The sequence below is a fragment of the Homarus americanus genome, unplaced genomic scaffold (genome assembly GCF_018991925.1).
Source record: "Homarus americanus isolate GMGI-L3 unplaced genomic scaffold, GMGI_Hamer_2.0 scaffold27231, whole genome shotgun sequence".
NCBI lineage: Eukaryota > Metazoa > Arthropoda > Malacostraca > Decapoda > Nephropidae > Homarus > Homarus americanus.
In genome coordinates, this window is record NW_024718545.1 from 3,370,011 (window position 1) to 3,392,410 (window position 22,400).

At 37.6% G+C, this 22,400-nt stretch overlaps 1 protein-coding gene across 26 annotated transcripts in view; it reads left to right on the plus strand.

The window, feature by feature from the left end:
- LOC121859744 (prominin-1-like) overlaps positions 1–22,400 on the plus strand; it is a 159,984-nt gene that overhangs the window by 121,990 nt on the left and 15,594 nt on the right. For 22 of the 26 annotated variants that reach the window (XM_042356706.1, XM_042356707.1, XM_042356728.1 and 19 more), the window contains exons 5-18: positions 4,921–4,987; positions 6,549–6,722; positions 8,187–8,308; positions 9,411–9,437; positions 11,022–11,187; positions 11,699–11,870; positions 12,472–12,615; positions 13,107–13,313; positions 14,010–14,118; positions 14,300–14,434; positions 14,651–14,779; positions 15,139–15,324; positions 18,000–18,158; positions 18,876–18,997. In XM_042356706.1, the coding sequence (XP_042212640.1) occupies positions 4,921–4,987; positions 6,549–6,722; positions 8,187–8,308; positions 9,411–9,437; positions 11,022–11,187; positions 11,699–11,870; positions 12,472–12,615; positions 13,107–13,313; positions 14,010–14,118; positions 14,300–14,434; positions 14,651–14,779; positions 15,139–15,324; positions 18,000–18,158; positions 18,876–18,997 (1,919 nt within the window). The remainder of the gene's footprint in view (positions 1–4,920; positions 4,988–6,548; positions 6,723–8,186; positions 8,309–9,410; positions 9,438–11,021; positions 11,188–11,698; positions 11,871–12,471; positions 12,616–13,106; positions 13,314–14,009; positions 14,119–14,299; positions 14,435–14,650; positions 14,780–15,138; positions 15,325–17,999; positions 18,159–18,875; positions 18,998–22,400) is intronic. The other 4 variants (XM_042356713.1, XM_042356733.1, XM_042356709.1 and 1 more) reach the window with 3 other exon arrangements.

The following is a 22,400-nucleotide window of genomic DNA, read 5'->3' on the forward strand; positions in this document are numbered from 1 at the left end:
ATTATTAAGTTAGGTTATTGAGATGGTGCCATTGTTTTGTTAAATATGACTTGATGAGTTTGTTATGTAGGGTAATTATAACGTTGAAAGTTAGATTATAGTTTAGTGTATAATTGATATAATTACCCATTAAATAACACGAAGACATGGATAATTAAGATCATTATTTTGTCTTACGAGAGATTGAACGATTCTCACACCTAAATGTTTTATTATTTACATTGAACTTAAAACACGATTCTTATAGTTAATGATTTGAGGTTATAGATAATTGCCAGGTGAGATAACAAGGCATTACCTGTTAATTAAGACAGGTAAGGTGGTTCTGTTGAGGTGTGGTTGTTCAGTGTGTCTTGTTGTTGAGAGTTGTGGGAGGAACATGATCAATTCGGGTTTTAAAAGGGGAGTATAGGGAGGGAGTCGAATCTTGTTATGTTGACGAGAGAGACAGAGAGAGAGAGAGAGAGAGAGAGAGAGGAAGGAGGAGGAAGAAGAAAAATGTGTAGAAAAATGTTGTTCGTGGAGATGGAGGAGGAGAAGAGGGGGAAGAGGACATATATATGAAGAGGAGGAGGAGAAGGAAGAGCAGTAGGAGGAGGAAGAGGGGGAGAAGGAATATCGGGGAGCCTATTCTTTCCCCCCCCCTTTTCTCTCTTTTCCTTCCTTCCTTCCTTCCTTCCTTCCTTCCTTCCCTCTGTAATATAAGGCAGAGGAGAGGAGGAGAAGGAGGAGGCAAGTGAGAGGAGGATTATGAGGGGTGGTATTGATTATGGCTGTGTACCTCTCTCCACCACCCCTCTGTCTCCCCTGGATGTCTGGTCACAACCTCCTCAGCGCCCCCCACTTCCTCCTACAGCCCCTCCTTCATGGATTCTCTCCCGTAGACGTAATTATATTCCTTTACCCCTTCTTCCTTGTGGTATTGTTCATTTGTCTGTCTGGTTCAGGACCAATTGTCTGTCTGTCTGTCTTCGTCTGTCTGTCTGTCTGTCTCAATTCTTTCTACTCCGTATACCATTATTATCATTACCGTCATCTCTCTCTCTCTCTCTCTCTGTCTCTCTCTCTGTTCCTGTTGCGTATATACTCTTTCTTTCTCCTTTTTACTTTTTTTTTCATTCATTGCTTTCTTCTGTGGTGTTTGTTCTTCCTTCTCTCCCCCTTCCTCTTCCCTTCCTTCTCTTCCCTTTCCTCTCTTCCCCCTTCTCTCTTCCTTCTTCTTTCCCTCTTTTCCTTCTCTTCCTTTCCCCCTTTCCTCTCTTCCCTTCCCCTCTTTCCCCTTCCCTCTTCCTCCCTTTCCTTCTCTTCCCCTAATTCCTCCCTTGTTTTTTTCTCTACTTTCTCCTTCTTGCTGCCTGCGGTCTCTACATATATAATAACTTTCTATTCTCCTTCCACATTCTTCCAACATTCTCTGCTTTCTCCTCTCTTCCATCTGTCCCTGTATACGCTTTCTCTCTGTCAACTTTCTTCGCTATCATCTCTTTATAGCTTTCTCCGTGTGTGTGTGTGTGTGTGTGTGTGCTTTCTCTCTCTGTGGTTTGCTTTCTTTTCAGTTTTCTCTTTGTTATCTGTTCCTTCCCATAGTTTCTACAGACACCATTTACTGGAAAAGAAGGAAGGGGGGATAAAGGAAGGGTGAGGGAGATAAGGAAGAGGGGAAGAGAGAAAGGAAGGTGGGAGAAAAGGAAGAAGGAAAGTAGGAGAAGTTAAAGAGGAAGTAAGGAAAGAAAGGAGGGAAAGGAGAATGTAAAGGAATAGAGGAAGAAAGATCGAGGGAGGGGGAAGAAAGGAAGGAAAGAAAGACGAATAAGGAAGTAAAGAAAGAAGGAAGAGACACAGAGGAAGGAAGGAAAGAGGGAGGGGTGGGGATGTTGTCGTGACGAGAGGTAACTAACACAAGCCGTCACCTGTTCGTCACTGCTGCTTAATTACCATACTGATACCTGGCAGCTGGTGAAGGAGGAGCTCTCTCTCTCTCTCTCTCTCTCTCTAGGGCTGCTGGATAAAGTGGGGGGATGGGGAGGGAGTCAAGAATTGCAAAGACAAACTCAAAGCACGTCTGGTCATCCAATAAGCCTTGTTATCTCGAGCGGCTCTGTGTGTGTGTGTGTGTGTGTGTGTGTGTGTGTGTGTGTGTGTGTGTGTGTGTGTGTGTGTGTGTGTGTGTAAACCAATTCTTTCTCTCTCTTCCCCACCCCTTCCCCTCTCCTCCCATTGCAAGTTTTCTCAAGGAATTTCACGAACACTCAGCACAAATGGGGTGTTTGGGTGGGTGACGTGCCTGGTGGACCTAACAAGATGGTTCCACTTCGCTGACTGACTTTATATTATTTTGAGGGGTGGTAAGAATTATACTTATCATTTGTTTTGTGTTAAACCAAGACTGTGGAGGGAGGGAGGGAGGGAAGGTGGGGTGGGGCGGGAGACATCACCTTCAAGTATTATATATATAGAGATCTTGTGTAGCCATGTCCTGAAGGTGTACCTATTGTATCACCTTCAGGTAAGTCCTCTACACGCAGCACGAGTAAAGGAAACAGATGAGGGGCCCCCGTACACTTACCTGTCAGGGCGTTTACCACCTGTCCGGGCGCGTTATATTGTTTCCCATGGGGCTCCTCACTCCCAGCCACCCACTACACCTTAACTCTCTCCCTAATTACTCCGTTATTGAAGGTGGCCCAGGACAGGTGTGTGTAGCCAAGGGGGTCACCTGGATTACTCAGGTTTTTTTATAGATAATAGTTTTTGTTGTTAGATTAGTTTGTTTATTTTCTATTATATATTTACTGTATATTTTGTCATGTTTTGTGTGTTTTATCATAATTGGTCATTTATTGTACTTTTTTTTTATTATATTCTACTGTGCCTAGGATTTATTTATTTTATTTATTTATTTATTTATTTATTTATTTATTTATTTGTTTATCTTGCGCTTGTTTATGAGAGCTTCCGTGTTTATGGCGGGTTATATATGACGTAATGTGTGTTGAGGCGGAGCTGGTCATCACTTACCTCTCCCCCACCACCACGCCACACCACACAACACCTCAGCTCAACCCAGAGAGAGTGAGGGGCAGAGGCAGTATGAACCACCCTATACCCCCCCCCCTCCCCTTCCTTAACGTCTTCATCACCATTAAAGTCTCCAGTGGGCGGGAGGAAGTGTTGAGAACTGTGTTATAAATAATAGTTTATTTATTTTATATTTATGTGTATAAGTTTTTAAAATGACGCGAATTTGTCATGCTTGTGTCGTAACCCTGACTGTGGGGGTCAAGAACCACCTGTAGAAGGTTAATACAGGTTGTTGGTACAGGCGGCCGGTATACCACCACCACCTCCCGTGTGTACCAACTTTTCCTTGATCCTTCATGTATTTGCCAGACAAGTTTTTCAGACAGGTTTTGCCTGTTTGTATTTCGCCAGACCTCGTTTGTGGGTAGATGTTGGCTGTGGAGTGCAGGTGTTTTGTGGTCTCTGTATGTAATAGGTGCACGTTTTGCTTCTTTTGAGTATTTAGACCACAGCAGTTGGTGGTGGTTGGCGTGTTACCTGCTCGCCCGCGGTCACCATTAGCGGCAGTAGTGGTGACTCGTGTGGCTCAGTCCCCCAGGAAGCCACGGTGTTCACCTCCGCCATGTTTACGTGTGGGTAAATCCTTCTTCCGTCACGTTGGAGGCGGTAGCTTGATTAATCCCAGCACGGTGTTGGGCGCCTCACCTGTGTTACCTGTGACGGGTAATGAATTGCTACACCAACAGCCTTACTGGTGTTACTGGCTGCCTCATGATGGTGGGGGTGGTTACTGGGGGAGAAAGTGAGTGGTATAGTGTGAGATAAGGGCAGGTATTAGGGCCAGAGGTAAGGACAGGTATGAGGGCCAGAGGTAAGGGCAGGTATTAGGGCCAGAGGTAAGGGCAGATATAAGGGCCAGAGGTAAGGACAGGTATAAGGGCCAGAGGTAAGGGCAGGTAAGGACAGGTATAAGGGCCAGAGGTAAGGGCAGGTATGAGGGCCAGAGGTAAGCATGTTTAAAGCTGGCATGAAGTAAGTTCAGAGAATGGAGAGTTCAAGTGAAATCAAGTGACAAGAGAGAAAGCAGACAGTGAGAGTGGGACCCGGTACTGAGAGGGAGAGCGGCCAGCGAGAACGAGAAGAAGGATTGTGATAAAAACTTGAGAGAGAGAGAGAGAGAGAGAGAGAGAGAGAGAGAGAGAGAGAGAGAGAGAGAGAGAGAGAGAGAGAGAGAGAGATGGGGGGGGTATACTTTCCTCGCCTCAAACTCTAACCAGGGCTTACACTTTGTATACTCTGATCTGGATTTGTATATATACGGTATACAGTATTTCATGGCAGTAGGCTCGCGGTAGGTGGGTAAGCCGAAGTGATGGGGGAAGCTGCCAGCGCGAACCCACGAGATTTTTGTGTGTACGCTGACGCTGAACCCACCACAGGGCGAGGGTCGTGCCGCTGGCTGCTGATACTCGCCCTGATAACTGTGTAGGAGCGCTGCTAGAGAGAGAGAGAGAGAGAGAGAGAGAGAGAGAGAGAGAGAGAGAGCAGTCGCCTAACTTACTGAGGAACCAACCATCCCCTAGTTAACACCAGCCACCTCTCACTACCTAGCTACCTGTCGGGATTGGGTGGTGGTACTTCGTCAGCATCATCCCTTCCTCCCTGGGTATTGGGGAAGGAAGTTACTTATATATTTCTTAAGTCTTAACCTCAGTATAAAGATCAAATGGTGGTTATTGTTTTTACCATGTCTGTCTGTCTGTTAAATACAAAAGAGGTTAGAGCAAAACTGATGATAATGGGAAGTGGATATAGACCAAGGAAGACTTTAATTTTTATTTATTTATTTGGTTTGAGAGAGACATCCTTGGCTAACATGTATGTGTTGTGTTGTTACAGGAGGTGCAGAATCTACTAGTAAGCAACTACCGGGAATTGCAGAATGTTCTCTTCAATAAACTGGACAGTAAGTTACTCCACACTTTTCATGTATAGCGTCCACCTCCCCCCCAACCCCCTGCCTACATGTATAACGTCCCCCCCCCTGCCAGTACTAATGCTTCTCATTTATCTGGGTGAATGTAAGGGAAATTGAGCCAAGAATTGCAATAACTTTTCGTTCAATTCCATGGTTATTAATTTTAGTGTTTAGTGAGTGTGTATGGTGGGGGGCGGGGGTCCTGGGTGTGCTTATGTGTTTTGAGGGAGTCTGGTTGCATATACCTAAGTCATCATCCATCCATCTTAAAACAAACAAGCTTTAAGATATGCAGATTAGGGACCTGTTTTACATATTATTTTTTTTCTTCTTTTTCCCTCTTTAAAACTTGTTAGCATAAGAGAAATATTGAAACTTTTTAGAATAGGGAAAATGAGAAACTTTAGTCATATAATTAGTGATGGTGGAGATATTAATGAATGAGCTTAAGTGGGGGAAGATTAGGGGAAGGCAGAGACCAGGAAGGAGGGATATTATTAAAAGCCACGGTTCCTGTAGAGACATAAAATTGAGGATGGTTGGGTAAAGACAGCCTGAGTGGAGGGCCATGGTCGCCAACCCTCAGATATGATTGATGAGCAGCTCAGCAGGTATCATTAAGTCTAATTTTTTGCCATTGGTGAAGAGATGATAGTTGAGTTAAATGAGAAAATACCCACATTAAATACAGTTTACACCTGTAATTTTGAGTCTGTAAATTGGTTATTGGTGCTGTAATTACTGTAGTTGGCAGCTCTTGGGGTCTGTGTGTACAAGTCTTATCCAGTACAGTGGTGTCAGGTTAAAATAATACTGTACTCCTATGGTTTAGATTGTTTATTTAATGTGTTTTAATTGCTTTACAAGTTGGTTAGATATTATATATACTGTACAGTAGCTAAAACAACTATCTGTGCATACTTTATGGGAAACAATATGAGACCATGGATGATAAATTTTGGGTATATGAGGGCTGTCACTAGTCACACGTAAAATTTTGGAGCATATCGACCCCCACCTGCACAGATAGTTGTTTTAGCTACTGTACCTGTATAATCCCCTGAGTACTGTACAGAGATGTTGCACCTGAAGGAATTGATCATCATACTTAGTGTTAAGATATTGTACTCATGGGGCTTTCAATGTACTTTACTCAAGGGGTTAAATCCTCATATTGAAAAGTAAAAATAAATGAATGGGCTAATTAATTGGACTCATGGGGTTGCCAGTCTACTCAAGGGGTTGTTAGTCTACTCAAGGGGTTGCCAGTCTACTCAAGGGGTTGTCAGTCTACTCAAGGGGTTGTCAGTCTACTCAAGGGGTTGTCAGTCTACTCAAGGGGTTGTCAGTCTACTCAAGGGGTTGTCAGTCTACTCAAGGGGTTGCCAGTCTACTCAAAGGATTGTCAGTCTACTTAAGGTGTTATCAGTCTACTCAAGGTGTTAAGTCCTCTTATTGAAGGGTTAATGAATTGAAAATACTCATGGGGTTAGAATCTTACTTTAGGGGCTAATAAACTTCTCGTGTATAAAAGAAAAAAAATAATTTGCATTTGCAGGTAGTGGTGAGCTTGTTAAGAGTGAACTGGCGCGAGTAACCAAAGCTGTGGCCATTGACAACCTGACAGCCATTGCCACAAGCTTGTCAGTCATCAAGAAGGACCTCTGGGAAATCAAGAACACAACACTACAACTACAGGACCAGACATCAAATCTACAGAGTGGTGAGTTGTTTGTTCCTTGAGGTTATTATAACAACAGTGGAGATATCAGTCAGAGCAGAAGAGTTATACTGCGGTTGTGATTATGGTTTTAAAGTTAATAGTTCAGGTTGTACTTTTTGGCAGTGAGTTGTAGTCGTGGGTATGGTGTTAAGAGTGTAGTAACAGTAGGTGGTGTTACAGTATGGTGTTAAGATTGTAGTGACAGTAGGTGGTGTTACAGTATGGTGTTAAGATTGTAGTGACAGTAGGTGGTGTTACAGTATGGTGTTAAGATTGTAGTGACAGTAGGTGGTGTTACAGTATGGTGTTAAGATTGTAGTGACAGTAGGTGGTGTTACAGTATGGTGTTAAGATTGTAGTGACAGTAGGTGGTGTTACAGTATGGTGTTAAGATTGTAGTGACAGTAGGTGGTGTTACAGTATGGTGTTAAGATTGTAGTGACAGTAGGTGGTGTTACAGTATGGTGTTAAGATTGTAGTGACAGTAGGTGGTGTTACAGTATGGTGTTAAGATTGTAGTGACAGTAGGTGGTGTTACAGTATGGTGTTAAGATTGTAGTGACAGTAGGTGGTGTTACAGTATGGTGTTAAGATTGTAGTGACAGTAGGTGGTGTTACAGTATGATGCTAAGATTGTAGTGACAGTAGGTGGTGTTACAGTATGGTGTTAAGATTGTAGTGACAGTAGGTGGTGTTACAGTATGGTGTTAAGATTGTAGTGACAGTAGGTGGTGTTACAGTATGGTGTTAAGATTGTAGTGACAGTAGGTGGTGTTACATTATGGTGTTAAGATTGTAGTGACAGTAGGTGGTGTTACATTATGGTGCTAAGAGTGTAGAGACAGTATGTGGTGTTACAGTATGGTGCTAAGATTGTAGTGACAGTAGGTGGTGTTACATTATGGTGCTAAGAGTGTAGTGACAGTAGGTGGTGTTACATTATGGTGCTAAGAGTGTAGAGACAGTATGTGGTGTTACAGTATGGTGCTAAGATTGTAGTGACAGTAGGTGGTGTTACATTATGGTGCTAAGAGTGTAGTGACAGTAGGTGGTGTTACAGTATGGTGCTAAGATTGTAGTGACAGTAGGTGGTGTTACATTATGGTGCTAAGAGTGTAGAGACAGTATGTGGTGTTACAGTATGGTGCTAAGAGTGTAGTGACAGTAGGTGGTGTTACATTATGGTGCTAAGAGTGTAGTGACAGTAGGTGGTGTTACAGTATGGTGCTAAGAGTAAAGAATTTAATGAGACTAATAATTACTGTACTAAATATATTAGATTTTTAGTACTGTGCTAGGTAAAAAGTTTCCTTAAATATACTGTAATGCTTGTATTGTACAACATGTTGAGAATTAGATAGTTTATATTTCATTGAAGAACTAAACATGTATGATTTTTTTTATATACAAAAGTGCCACAAAATGGATAGTGCATCTAATACAGTACATTAACTTTTTTTTCAGGGCTGGGTGATGTCGCTTTCAGGCTGAGGGAGCTTCAAGAGTCATGTAAATCACTGCCTGACTGTCATGAACTCATCACAGAATACGCAGATAAGCTCAAGATAAATAATGACTTTGATCGGGTACGTGCGATGCATGAAGTGATGATGGAATTTGGTCTGGTTACTTCACTATAGGTAAACAGTTTGACTACAAGTTTGTCATGTGTCAAGAGCCTGCAATTTACTAATTCTGATGGAGTGGTTGCAAATAATAAAGAATGGACTTTGTTGAAGATACACTACTCCTTAAAGTACAGTAAATAATTTGCAATTTGCATACGAACAAATAATGCAATCCTGTGAGTAGTCACTGTGCTGAGGAAGTTTGGCAAGAGAATAGTCTTGTTGATTATAGAAACGTGTCTTCCATTAAAGGCATGGATGGGAAATTGTCACAAGTTTGAGATCAATGTTGCATCCTCTAAGCATTAAGTGAACATGGAATCACACGGAAAATAAATCAAACCTTTGGTTTACTCCATTTTTGCACAAAAGGCCTCTTGGCATACAGTTTATGTTTGTTTATTTGGTTTCAACCTACAAATTATCATTATGAAAACATGAGCCTAAAACTTGCAGTTAGCCGTGTCATTTTGTGAAATTGGCTTCAGTTTAATAAAAGTTTGAACACTAACACAATACTACTGAGTAGACAGCAGTGTGTCAAAATACTGTACTATTTTACGTGACATGGAGTCTTTCAGTAGTATTTTCTTTGGAATTAGCTGTACGTAACTGTCTAGTGCAGAGATATGCAATCCACAGCTCTTTCCATACTAACCCTGTTGAAAGTTTTGTATCATGTCATCTCCTCTCCCAGATTAAGACAGAGAATGATGTAGACTGTTGACGTTGCATATCTCTAGTCTGTTGACACTAATGAGACAAATCTTAATGATAATGTTAATTGATATGGGCTAAGGCTTTTATAACACCAGTGTGAGCTGAACTTCTGTATTAGTTTTAAATATGGATGGATGGTAATGGACAATGGACATGTCACCACCATACCTTTGTTGACATTTAGTTTTCATCCATATTATTGTAAAACATTAAATATTAATTACTCTTATCAGTTTGACTCATAGTGTAATTGTTTTGATAAATGGGAGGAAGAAGTTTAGCAGCACTGTAGAGGTTGACCAGGGTAATGGCACTAACTCGTGTGGTTCCTTCCTCACAGTATCTGGAGACCGATGTTTTGCCTCAGGTAACTTGGAAAGCATGTAATGTAACCATAATAATTACTGTATTAGACAAATGAAGAGAATGCTGCTTCTTGATACACATTATTTTATTTCAGTTTGATACTTTGATACTTTGCTTTGTGCTTGGTAAATATTTTTTATGATGCATGAACCGTGATATGTTTCGCACGATCCATTTGCATGTTGACCTTCAGAATATATATAGATAGTGTTTTCAAGCCTTTGTCTACAGTATACTACTAACCTCTCTTTTGTTATCTATAAACCCTTTTTTAATTAAAAAATAATTGAGATTTCAAAGACAAATTTTTTTTGTTAATGGTCACATAGCATGTTGGAATTTGTTACGGTATGTTTTTTTTTATGAAGAAAAACAGAAAGAGAAAGAGATGAAACTTTTTTCTTTCATTTCTCAAACTAGTATTCCTACAGTTATTGTACATAAGAAGTTACTGTATTTTTTGACATGTAGGATCTCTTCAGTTAACTCTTGTGCTCTGATAGTCACTGGAGAATTTCCACTGTGTTTGAATGCTTTACTGTTATTTGAATAATTTTTTAAGCTAATGTTCTTCAAAATGAAGAATTATGGAAAAGACCAATTTGTAACTCACCAAAATTCTTAGCTTTTTTGCCTAGACAGTACAGTATATACTGTAGCAGTAGGGATATGATGATGATGTCAGCTTCACCAGGGTCTACTGATATTCTTTTTTACCAGTAGATATATTAATGTTTTTGGAGGTTCAGGACAAGATGTTCGTGAGTCTTCCTTAGTCAGTTAAATTACAGGCTGTGTGTACAGTCAGCTTGATAGATCCATTAACAACATTTACGAAGTATTTGTTGAATGACCTTCCTGGACCTCAGTGTACTGTATCCATCAGCTGTGTGTGCGTGTGTGTACGAAGTTAGATATTATGAAGAGAGTTGCTTGAACAAGTTTGCAATATAGGAGGAAAGTAGGAAGTAACAGAAGTGATGGGAAATGGTCTAAGATAAACAAATGAAAATTGGAAAAATATGAAGACAGACAAGAGGAATCAGCAAATAAAGAGAGAGAGAAGAAGAGTACATTAGGAGCAGAACATAGATGTGGGTTTGTGAATATTGTACTGTACTGTACTATATGACAAACTAGCAAGTGTGCTGGATTGTAGACTAAACACAGGCAAGAACCAGCATTATGGGGGAATACACACATGTCTCCCATGGTCGTGCTTCAGTGAGAGATATTAATCACCTCCCGCACCACCAGAAGATGACCAGAGAGCCAGGAGACGGCCAGTTCTGCATATCAACCTAGATATTGACTTAACTTATACAGTAGTGCCTTGGATTTAATTAAGCTGTTCTGTTGCTGTTAATTAGTAAAAATGATCAAGTTATATACATATATACTTTTTTCTGGTAATAATAATAATAATAATGATAATGAAAATGACTTGTTAGCGTATAATTAAATAAAAATATAGATATGGGTTGAGAGAGACAGTTAATCAGAAGAAATAAGATGTAGGATTACATGTTATGGTGTTACGATGTTTCCTATCAACTTACTTATTATTATTTTTATTTATTTTCAGCTTCCGAATGTTGAATCAAAGCTTGACGAAGTAACCGCTCTCATAGAAAACGATATAGAGATTGTGGTGAAGCGAGGAAAGCGAGCGTTTGATTCAATCGCGACAGAGATCCAAAACAAAGTTCAAAGTTCAATACCCGAAATCAAGGAGAAGATATTAGATGCAGGTGAGGAGTTGTGGACACTTTATCCTGTTTTTATTTGTGTTTATTAGTAGTGATTGAAAGAAAAGAACTGAGTGCAAGTTTCAGTTGATTTTTTTAATTTTTCATTGTAAAAACAGTATTATTAAATTATCAAGTAATAAAAACTATCCGTGATATGTCAAAATTAAAAGCAAAATAAAATGAAATTTTTACTTTGTTCAATCTAATATACAGTATACAGTACAGTATACTGTACTGTATGAAATTATATATCTATTTTCATTACTTTTCTGTTTGTGTTGGGTGGATCAAGGAGTACAGAAACCTTCACGGGGACGAGAAATACTAGAGTAGGTTTTTTATAGTACTACAGTAAGGGACAAATAAACAGTAGTCCATAATACTCTTGTCCAGGTTTTGTCGGCAAGAGTAAGTCTGGAGAAATACTGTAATACAAACTTTGATCAGAACTGTTCACTTATCATTGAAGAAATCAGTACCTGTATTATATATTGTATTTCACTGCTTACAGGAGGTCAGCTGGAGGACGCAGCTGAGAAAATTCACCGAATACTGCAGCCAATTGATCTTAGTGAGTCTCAGAATCCTGACTCTTACCCAAGGGAATCCAATGTCTATCTGAGGAAGATAAACACATACTTAAGAATCATGCAGGATGGGATAAATGAATATGCTATGTACAGGTGGGTGACTGGTCTTTAATTATGATGCATTGTTTTCCCCTGACTAGTGTAGCTGTTGAATATTCTCCCCTTTAAGTAACTATGGCTGAAAATAGCTGATCAACACTAGAAGACTGTCATTTATAACCATAGATGATGTAGGTACTTTAGACTTAGCTGGCCATGGGATCAAACTGTTGTCTTAACCAAATTGAATTAAAAAATGCATGTGATCAGGCTTGCACTTGTGTCAGCTGTTACATCTACAGGGGGGTCCCCGGGCTACGAATGGGTTCCGTTCCTGAGGACGTTCTTAAGTTGGAAATGTACATAAGTCGGAACACATGCAACGTACATACAGTACCATACTTACAGAACAATGTTTAAAATCCCACTATATCATAGCCAAAGTCCTTATATACACCTAAAATCACTTAATTTAAGAGAATGACAAAATATAGTTTATGAAAATATAAAATAAGTCATCACGTACATAGAATACTTACTGTAAATTTAAAGCTTAACCCAGTTCGTATTGTTGGGCGTCCGTAAGATGGACGTTCGTATTGGGGACCTCTGTGAGCTCATGCTGTTTATTACGAAAGTAAATTATTTTTTTCAGATCCTGGGGCTTCATGGGCCTCTGCATATTGCTGCTAGTGATAACACTCTGCTTCACCTTGGGTGTTGTTATTGGCTGCTGTGGTCGCCGGCCTGATGGAGCCTCTTCATGCCACAAGGCTGCCGGTGCCTCTTGGCTCATGTGGTGAGTACGACGAATGTGAGACTAAGAGATAAAAAGTGAGAGGGCAGTCGTGATGGTAATAAAATAATAAATATAATTTCAACCATATCTATAATCTTATTCTCCAAATACAATGATGGTTATAACTGCCAGCCTGTAAAGGTTCTCCTCAATCTTCTTTTTATTTATTATGTCCCTTTAAATAACTGAAAGTGTTGTGGTGTGTTGAGTTGTAGGAAGGTTAGAGTGATGATTTACTGTACTACTGTAGCTTCCATGGTAAAACAATTGACAGCTAATTATTATTTTTTTCTTTATTGTATATGGTAAATTGTCTGGACATAGATGTAAGAATTTCTTTATTTATGTATACTGTACAAAGATTAGAATTTCCACTCACTTTGAAAACAGTTGTATAGTATGATGAACAAAAACTTATTTATGTTCATTCAAGAAACAAAGATACTGCTTATTATTTCTTTCTCAATCAGACTTTATTCTCCCTCTTCCAGTGGTGTTGGGTTGACATTCCTCTTCTCTGCGGTGATCATGGCGTGTACTACTGCACTGTTTGTCGTGGGCAGTGCCAGTGAGATTCTGGTGTGTGACCCACTCAGTGACCCAACACACTCTGAAGTTTTATCAGTGGCTGCTGATCTATATAACTTCAATGACTATTATCCATCTGGTGAGGCACCAAGATTGACTGAAATGATAAGGTGAGTAAATACAGTTTACTGTATTAGGTTCTTGGTTCTTATAAAGATAGTTTCTCATCCAGCCAACACTCACTTGGCAGTAATCTTAATGTTTCCTACCTGTGAATGTGGTAGTTTTCTAAAGCAGTATATATTTCCTTTTTTATCTAATAAAAATATAGATTTCAGGAAGTTTTGGGTAAATAACAGATGCACTACAGAATAAGAAAGAAGGCATAAATACACACACTAATATATATATATATATATATATATATATATATATATATATATATATATATATATATATATATATATATATATATATATATATATATATATATATATATATATATATATATATATATATACTGGAATAAACTGTTACATAATATCCATTTTGTGTGTAATACAATGTTGAGTTTTGTAACACAACAAACACATTTAATATTGTTCAAGAAATCATGCAAATAATGTCTACTGAATATGGTAAAATTCTGCAATAAACTTTTAGGAACAAAAACTACCTAGAGTATAGCATCCACAATTTTTGTAACCCTTTAACTAACTTTTTCTTTCAATTTCTTGTTTCCTGTTATAATTGGTTTTATAATATAGAGTTTATAAATAGTGTTGTAATGGAATGCCTAACATTGTTCATTATTACATTACCATATAATGAATCCTGATAACAAACAACTTTTTGTCTCCCCACAGTAAGTGTCACAAGAATCAGTCTCTCTACTCAGTGTTGAGTCTGGACCACATAGACAGCATCCTAGCAGAACTCCAGGACTATAAGAAACGACTTAATCTTGATGAAAAGGTTTGTACAGCTCACTGTAATTAATATTTAACTGGACTAAATTCTTTAATTATGAATCTTGATTGAGCTGAATGATGTACACACTGTGCCCTTCACACTCTAGTTGTGGTACATACTTCTGTAGCACATGTTCTTCAACTCCATCTTTAACCTGTATTTGCTGTACACCTTCTCCTTTCAGATTGAACAACTGATGAACGAAATTCGTGTTGATACAAATGTTGAGATCTTGTCAAGGGATGCCAAAGAACAGCTGTGGGAGCTGGCCAACTCCTCAGTTGCTGACAAGGACACATGGGACTACTATACTGATATTGTAAGGATCAGTAGATTAAGTTATCAAGCAATTTTTATGAACAGAATGACTTGCTTGTTTGTAATAAGTTATATTTTAGATTTTGTTGAGTTCTTAATATAGTTTGACATGAAGAATTACAGTGGAAATTTGTTATGGAATCACATGCATGAAAAATGGCCATAGAATGGTGATGGTGATGATATTCAATTTAATATATATGACATTGTTTTACAGTTAGAAAAGAAAGTTCTTACAATTGACTTGATGGAGTTAGCAGCCTTACTGAACCAGACAGCTGACCAGTTGCCAAATGGATATCACCAAGTGTCTTTCAAGCTTAAAAATGATGCCCTTTTCTTAGAGGTAATATTTACATCATTGAAGCTACGTACTTGTAATACTTTTATGTTGTATAAATGTTAATTTACAACTTCTGTACCTCCAACACATATTTTTTCTTTTGAAATTGATCATTAAGTAAATTACAATATTCTTTTGCTCTTCATGATTAATTGGCCATGACAATGGTCATACTAGTCTATTTATTTTTTCTTTCCTCTTTTATCAGTATTATTTAAGGCTATTTATTGTCTCCAGTACTGTAAGACTCAGAGTTACATTATGAAGTTGATAAAACCAAAAATTGCTTCTTAGTGATTAAATTACAGGACTAGTAAATCTTTCATGAGAAAGATTCATATATTTATTTTATGCACTGTCAGGGCTTGCAACGATGGGTGACATCAATTGGTTCACTGACGAAGAATCTAAAGAAAACTACTGCACGACTCAACGAGCACCTGAAATTCAACAAGACAAGCTTACGTGAAGCTATTGGAGATCTCATCAACCAAGCTGAGTTCGCACAATACTACCTTCGCGTTAATGGCTCTCGGGAAGTGACCCAGGTAAAACTCTCTCTCTCTTTCTCTCTCACTCTCTCCTCTCTTCTCTCCTCTCCTCTCAGTAAAGAACATCATTTTTCTTTCCTGGTGTGCTGACTGCCGTGTTATATATATTCTACTATGGTGTTCCAGGATGAGGAATAATACAAATGAATTAGACAAAAGAATGAGAGGATGTTTGGTCTTGGGCACCATTCAGTATAGGGGGAAGTCATAAGTGAAAAGAAAAAAAGGTAAAGAGATTTGTGACTTTTGAATCTATGATACAGATATTTTTCTTATCTTTGTCTTCAGCTTTTCTTCTTTTTTCCCCTTCTCCATTAATATGTCTGACATAGTATTATTTTCCACAATGTTTTTGTTCACAAATTATGTTGGGATTGCAGTTTGTAATATGTGCATGTTTCACAAATTATTAATATACCTTAAATACTGGTACTTTGAGTCTATCTATATTAGAGGAAAAGATGTCCAAGGTTAATCTTCTGTCATGGAAAGCAGCAAACAAGACTTCAAGCATCAAATTACCTTCACTAGCTATAGAACTTAAGCAGGATAGATCTTTGTTTAATAGACTGCTAATCATCGCAAGATTCCATGATGAATTCAATCTACAAAAGGCGAACATGTATGAATTCATTTGCTTGCCAGGATCTCTCTTCTCCCCAGATGGTTCTGTCCTTGTTTACCAAGACAAAATCAAGCTCATGGGTCTCCTTGAAGCAGCTCCAAAAAGTGAAGTGTGTACAGTACTGATGTTGAAAGCATCGCAGATCCACAAAAGGAACCATGTCATAAGACTCATCATTGATGGCACGGCAATAGTTCACGAATTGTCAACTTTGTCTGTCAAAAATGTGCAGAGTTTGCAGACCACTTCATCAACACATTATCAGCGAGGGCAAAAAGTTATGATGCTTTACACCTTGTCTTTGATCATTATGACATAGGCCACTCGCTAAAACAAAGAACAAGAAACTGGTACTATGGCAAAGAAGCAAATGCATACAGCTATGAAATAAGAGATTCAACACAGATTAAAGTCTCACTCAAGAAATTACTCAGCAACGACAAGACAAAATCATCATTGGCCACCTGCCTAGGAAACAAAGCATTGCTTCTGTTCCACTCAAGCAAAACCTCATTTGTGCTATCAACAAAGGACGGTGTTCAGTCAAATGGTGAAAATGTTGAACAGTTAAAAAGTAACCATGAGGAAGCAGATGCTCTGCTCATCATTCATGCCATATATGCATCACAGAAAGGCAGCACTCTACATATCATATCACCAGACACTGATGTATTTGTTCTAGGCATATCAAAGCAGCCTCAACTTGGAGAAAATGCAAGTATGATAACAGGAACTGTTAAGTGACAACACATTGTTTCTTTCAAATCCATATATGATACTATTGGGCCAGACATTACAGAGAGCATTTCAGGTTTTTATGCCTTCACAGGATCTGACTGCACAGGAAAATTTGCTGGCAAAGGAAAGAAAACATGTTGGAGCACTTTGATGAAATCTAACACAAAGGTCCTAAATGCATTCAAGATGCTGAGTTGACCAAATGCCCTCCAGCAGTCATATGTATGTTGGTCTAGATGAATTTGTATGTAAGCTCTACTGTCCATGAATGACTTTCACTGAACTGTCAGAACTTAGATGGCATTTTTTCAAGAAAATGTAGGCAGAGGCTGAAAAACTACCACCGACTGCAGCAACTCAAAAGTATCATATATTGAGAGCAAGGTATCAAGCCCTTTTGTGGTCTTTTGATGCAGACAGTGAGATGCTTTTCACCATTGGAGCATGGCTGGAAGATTGAAAATGACTGTTTCATATCAGTAATATCAGACCTGTCACCAGCTCCAGAAGCTATCACAGAGCTTGTTAAGTGTGGATGTTGCATCAGCAAATGTGGGTCATTGTTCATGCAGAATGAGTAACATGGCATGCACTGAGATGTGTAACTGTCAGCAAATGATGAAAAATGTCGAAACAAGACGAAGGAATTTGTGTTTTACACAGAAGAATCTGATGATGAGGACTGAAGCAATGTCATAAATAATAGCTTATGACTTGTATACACATGATGTATAATACAGTACTATAAATTAATAATAAATATAAAATGGATGTTCTAAGCTTGTCAGATAATGGTATCATGTACAGTAAATGTTTAATTTCTAGTATTTGTCTTAAGCAGTCATTTTTACTTACTGCATTCTCTTCTTTGCCAGGGACAGGATGGCATATATGAGCAGCCGTGTTTGTAACACTTAAGATATTATAACAGTATTCATAATATATTATGTTAAATTGTGATCGTATAATGCAACATTTTCATATGTTATTAATCATGTTTTAAGTTACTTAGGAATTAATGGTACAGTATTACATTTGTGGTTGATTACTCCACTCTTTGATAAAACTTTTTTGATGGCATAAAATTTATAATAAACCGTTGAGAAAAAATGACACCATAGTTTTTCTTATTCTACATGTTATAAGGATTAATATGATGTATGGTGTCAAAAATTAACATGGAATGTTTACAGGATTACATAAGCTCATATACTATGTATGCTACTTCTATATTTATCACTTTTATTTCATCATCATATTTCCAGATATCTTGTCTTTAATTTTTCTCACGATTTACACTTTCTTACAGCTTGTAGCCAGATTCTCAGAAGATTTTCTGGCAGACGTAGACGAATATGTGTGGCACGTGGAATTAGCGGTGGAAAATGACGTTGGTCGGTGTGGACCCGTGTCAACAATATACAATGCCTCCACATCTGCAGTGTGCAAAGACATCATGTATCCTTTTGTGAGTAGCTCTCATGTGTTATCACCATGTTTTTGTAATGACATTTTTATATACACCCTGTACTTATATACAGTACACTGGAGATGATGGGACCAAGGTTCTTACAATTTCATTAATTTTTCTAACTTACCGAAGACCAGTTAAAGATTTATCCTTTAAGTCTGAATAAAATTTCTTGGCATGATGAAAAAATTACCTAAAATTTTCAAAATCTTGTTATGATAGATATAGACATTATTTTCTAACATAATGTCCAAACGTCTCATGGAAAATATAATTCAATTTGTCACCCTAATTACCTGCCTCCATTAATTTTTCAAAGCTGATTTTGGTGAATTTCTGTTAGTCCGGATGAGCATAATAAAGTACAGTACTACTTAAAACACATATGTACAGTATTCAATTCTGAGAGAAAATGTTTTGGCCCATAGCTTTGATTTTTTTTCAAAAGTGTCAACATAGGGGAAGCTTAACCTGCTGCTTAAGGACCTGGTGTGAAAAGGATGGTAACTTGTCTTTGTGACTCGTGGAGAATATTCTTTTCATTTTAGTACTCTAATTACTGGCCTCCCATAATTTTGTTTTTTTAGAATTCAGAATGTACTGGTAATGTATGGAATTAATTAATGATGGCTGAACAGCATTTAGCCTTGTTCTTACTCTCTATGTCTTGTTGTATGACTGATTGAAAATAATCACTTCATAATTTTCCTTCAGAATGGCTTTTGGGCGAGTGTGGGCTGGGTGTTCTTCTTCTTCCTGCCGGCGATGGTTCTGGCTGTTCAGTTATCGTCTTTGTACCGGAAGACTGAACCATATCCAGGACCTCTCAATGAATCGTAAGTTAATTGACCATTGGCCTTGTTTTGGTATAAGCATCCTTGGTTTGTTGCCTGTATGGGGTCAAGACTTTGCAGCATCCTTGATATTAATCACAGTAATTACAGTGCTAGTGTTTGATGATCAGTAAAGCTACTAACCCAGACTTTCTGCAACTGTCTCATTTTTATAAAGAGCGGATAACATTAATTAAAATTCCATTTAGTCATTTTTTGTGCTGTAAATTTATGTAAAAAACTGAAGAAAAAAATCAAGGGTGTATCATAACTCCATTGTTAACAGTATATTTGTGGCTGTTTAAAAAGAAATAAATTTTATTTTATTTTAAGAAACATGTAGAATAGGCATTATTCCCTGCAAAAATTGATACCTTTTTATATTAGTAATTGTTGGATTTGTTTTTCGATGTAACATCCAAGACAGACATAGTAATCACAACATGAATATCCTGACATTTTCTGGTTGTGGATTGGATTAAATTAGTAATGGCTACATCTTAGGAGTGAGACCGCCAAGCATGTCCCCACCCAGAGCGGTGACACTGGGTTGATTTATGAGTAACAGCATGTGTGAGTGAAATAGACACAAGACAATGTGATGTAATGATTACTTCTAAATTAAGAACCCATTTTAATTCCAAAGTGTGGGACAGTATATATCAAGTGCCACTAAAAAAGCTCAGGCTCTCAATTGGCTCACCATGTCAATATTGTTATTATTAGCCACTCGGTATCTGTATTTTTCTGATTAAATAAACTATTTCAATATCAGTATCAATATCAAAGTTCAGAACTAGTACTTAATTGAAGATTATAATTTGAATTTACATAATAACAAATATGAAAATCATCCAGATTTTAAGGCCCTTCAAAGATTATATAACTATACAGTATAGTATATTATATGTAGGTACAGTATTGAGAAAGTCATGCTACCACACCAAAACATTAATAACGATATGTTGTTGACTTTACTGTTTAGATGAGGTGCCTCGCTTCTCTGCCACTCTTGTGTAAGGTGGATCTAGGGTTGTAGAAATCACCAAAAAATTACACTATAGTGAAGATTGAGACAAGATGAGTGTAGAGTGACAGGAAATGGTTAAAAATGAATAGAAATACCCACACGTATATACTGTACACTGTGACCATATTATAGAAGGTAACAAGTGATTTTAAGAAAGAACTAATGAATATTGGCTAAAGTTCTGTTGGGTTTACATTCATGTCTTTGGAAATTCACTGATATTTAAATTACAAATCTGTCACATAGATACAAGGTATGAGCTATTAAAGATTTTCATGCTATTAGTAGATCTGCCAGTTATCGGTACTGATGAAAAGATAAACCTTCTAATGCAGTTATTTTCCTTCCCCTGAAAAACAACATTAATTAGTACTTGCTATAGTCTCCCAAAGACCAAGTTTATATGAGGCGTTACTGGTTGCATAAATCCCTTGGTGATACCGTTAACTCCATTGTTTCATGTTACTTGACCGCTAATCATGCAGTATGAGTAATGACAATTCTGTCAAGTCGTACTGTGTGAATAATGACCCCTCTTTTAATAATGATGTATGAGTAACAACTATTTCTCTAATCATGCTGTAGAGTAACAGCAGTTCTTCTAATCATGCTGTAGAGTAACAACAGTTCTTCTAATCATGCTGTAGAGTAACAGCAGTTCTTCTAATCATGCTGTAGAGTAACAGCAGTTCTTCTAATCATGCTGTAGAGTAACAACAGTTCCTCTAATCATGCTGTATGAGTATTGGTGATTCTTATCCCATCAGTTTCTTGAATGTATTCCCAAGCCTCTTAGACTTAGTCTTGTAGACCTTTCCCAGCCTTCATCCTTTCCCTGTACAACATAGATTCTCCTCCTCTACTAGACTCTATTCTACACATTTAATTTTTCTACACAAACAAATACATGCTGCAATACATTTCAATAATTTAATTCATCCTTCTTGCAGAATACAATACAGCACAGTACAGTACAGGGCAATTCTTTCCTTTCCTGTCAACACTTCCTTCCAAATTGTAACCAGCTAGCCAAAAGTAGTGACAGTATTACACGGAGAGAGGGTTATGGTCAGACAAAAATTGGTAGAGTCCATTAAATTTTTTGTGCGCTGTGCTTAATTTTGTATCATACATAAGAACAGTAACCTTATACCTAGTGTATTTTGTGAGATGTGGCAACTCTGTGGAATGCTTATATAGCATCCTTAATCTGGCTACTATTGTGAGGTTCCTTAGGGCCATTCCAAGATGTAAACAAACACAGAGTTGCCATATTTCACAAAATGGACCAGCCACTGTACCAGGTATAAGTGGAGGTAGCTGTACATGCACAAATTTCTCCTTCAAATTACTGTACTTTGATTACAATGTAAACACATTTGAGAGAATTACTCAGTAACAAGAAATCTCTCATTATGTTTTTTTTGTATAATGATACATTTATGTTTCAACAAAGTTTTGAATTTTTTAAATAGATTTTTGAACATGACATAAATCTCTACCATAAACATTAGTTATAGTACCAGCATGCTCACATTTGGAGCCCAAAAATTATTAGCAGCTGTGACAGTGAGAAAATCAAATTTTTTGATAACAGGTTGACTTTTGTGTAATTATTGTAGAAAAGCTAATGTCATATAATTTGTATAACCTCCTGATGCATAGTGTTGCATGCTTTATTGATGCGTATGGACTGAGGTAGAGCCTCCTTCAATCTGATAGGTCACGCTTATACTTCATTAATAAGAATCTCTTCAATCTGATAATTCACTTTGACTCCATCACTTAGAATTTTCCTCAGACAGATAATTCACTCTGTCTTCCTATAGTAACTCTATCTGCATACTCAAACTCACCATGATAGCCCTTGGTGGACTGTAAGAGTACTGTACTTTGGTGAAAGGCTTTAAAAACATGGCTATAAATATCTACTAGTTGAGGAACATAGCAGAAAGAAGGAGACTCCACTTAAGGCCACACTAGTAGAAGAGAGAAAGTGGCATGAAAGAACACACACACACAAAATACAACCAAACACAGCATAAGCATCTCACCCGTGTATTTCAAATCAAAATTGTTCTTGGATAATTCAGTATTTTGCCGGTATTTACTAATTAAATGAATCAGTATGATGCTATAGGGAAAAGAGCCACTCTATATATATGTATATATATATATATATATATATATATATATATATATATATATATATATATATATATATATATATATATATATATATATATATATATATATATATATATATTTATAGTGTATATAGCAAGCAAACTGTGTACTTTGATTCAGTGATGTTACTTAAAGATATTCTCAGAGACCTGGTCACCTGGTCACCATGAATGTAAAGTTGATAATTGA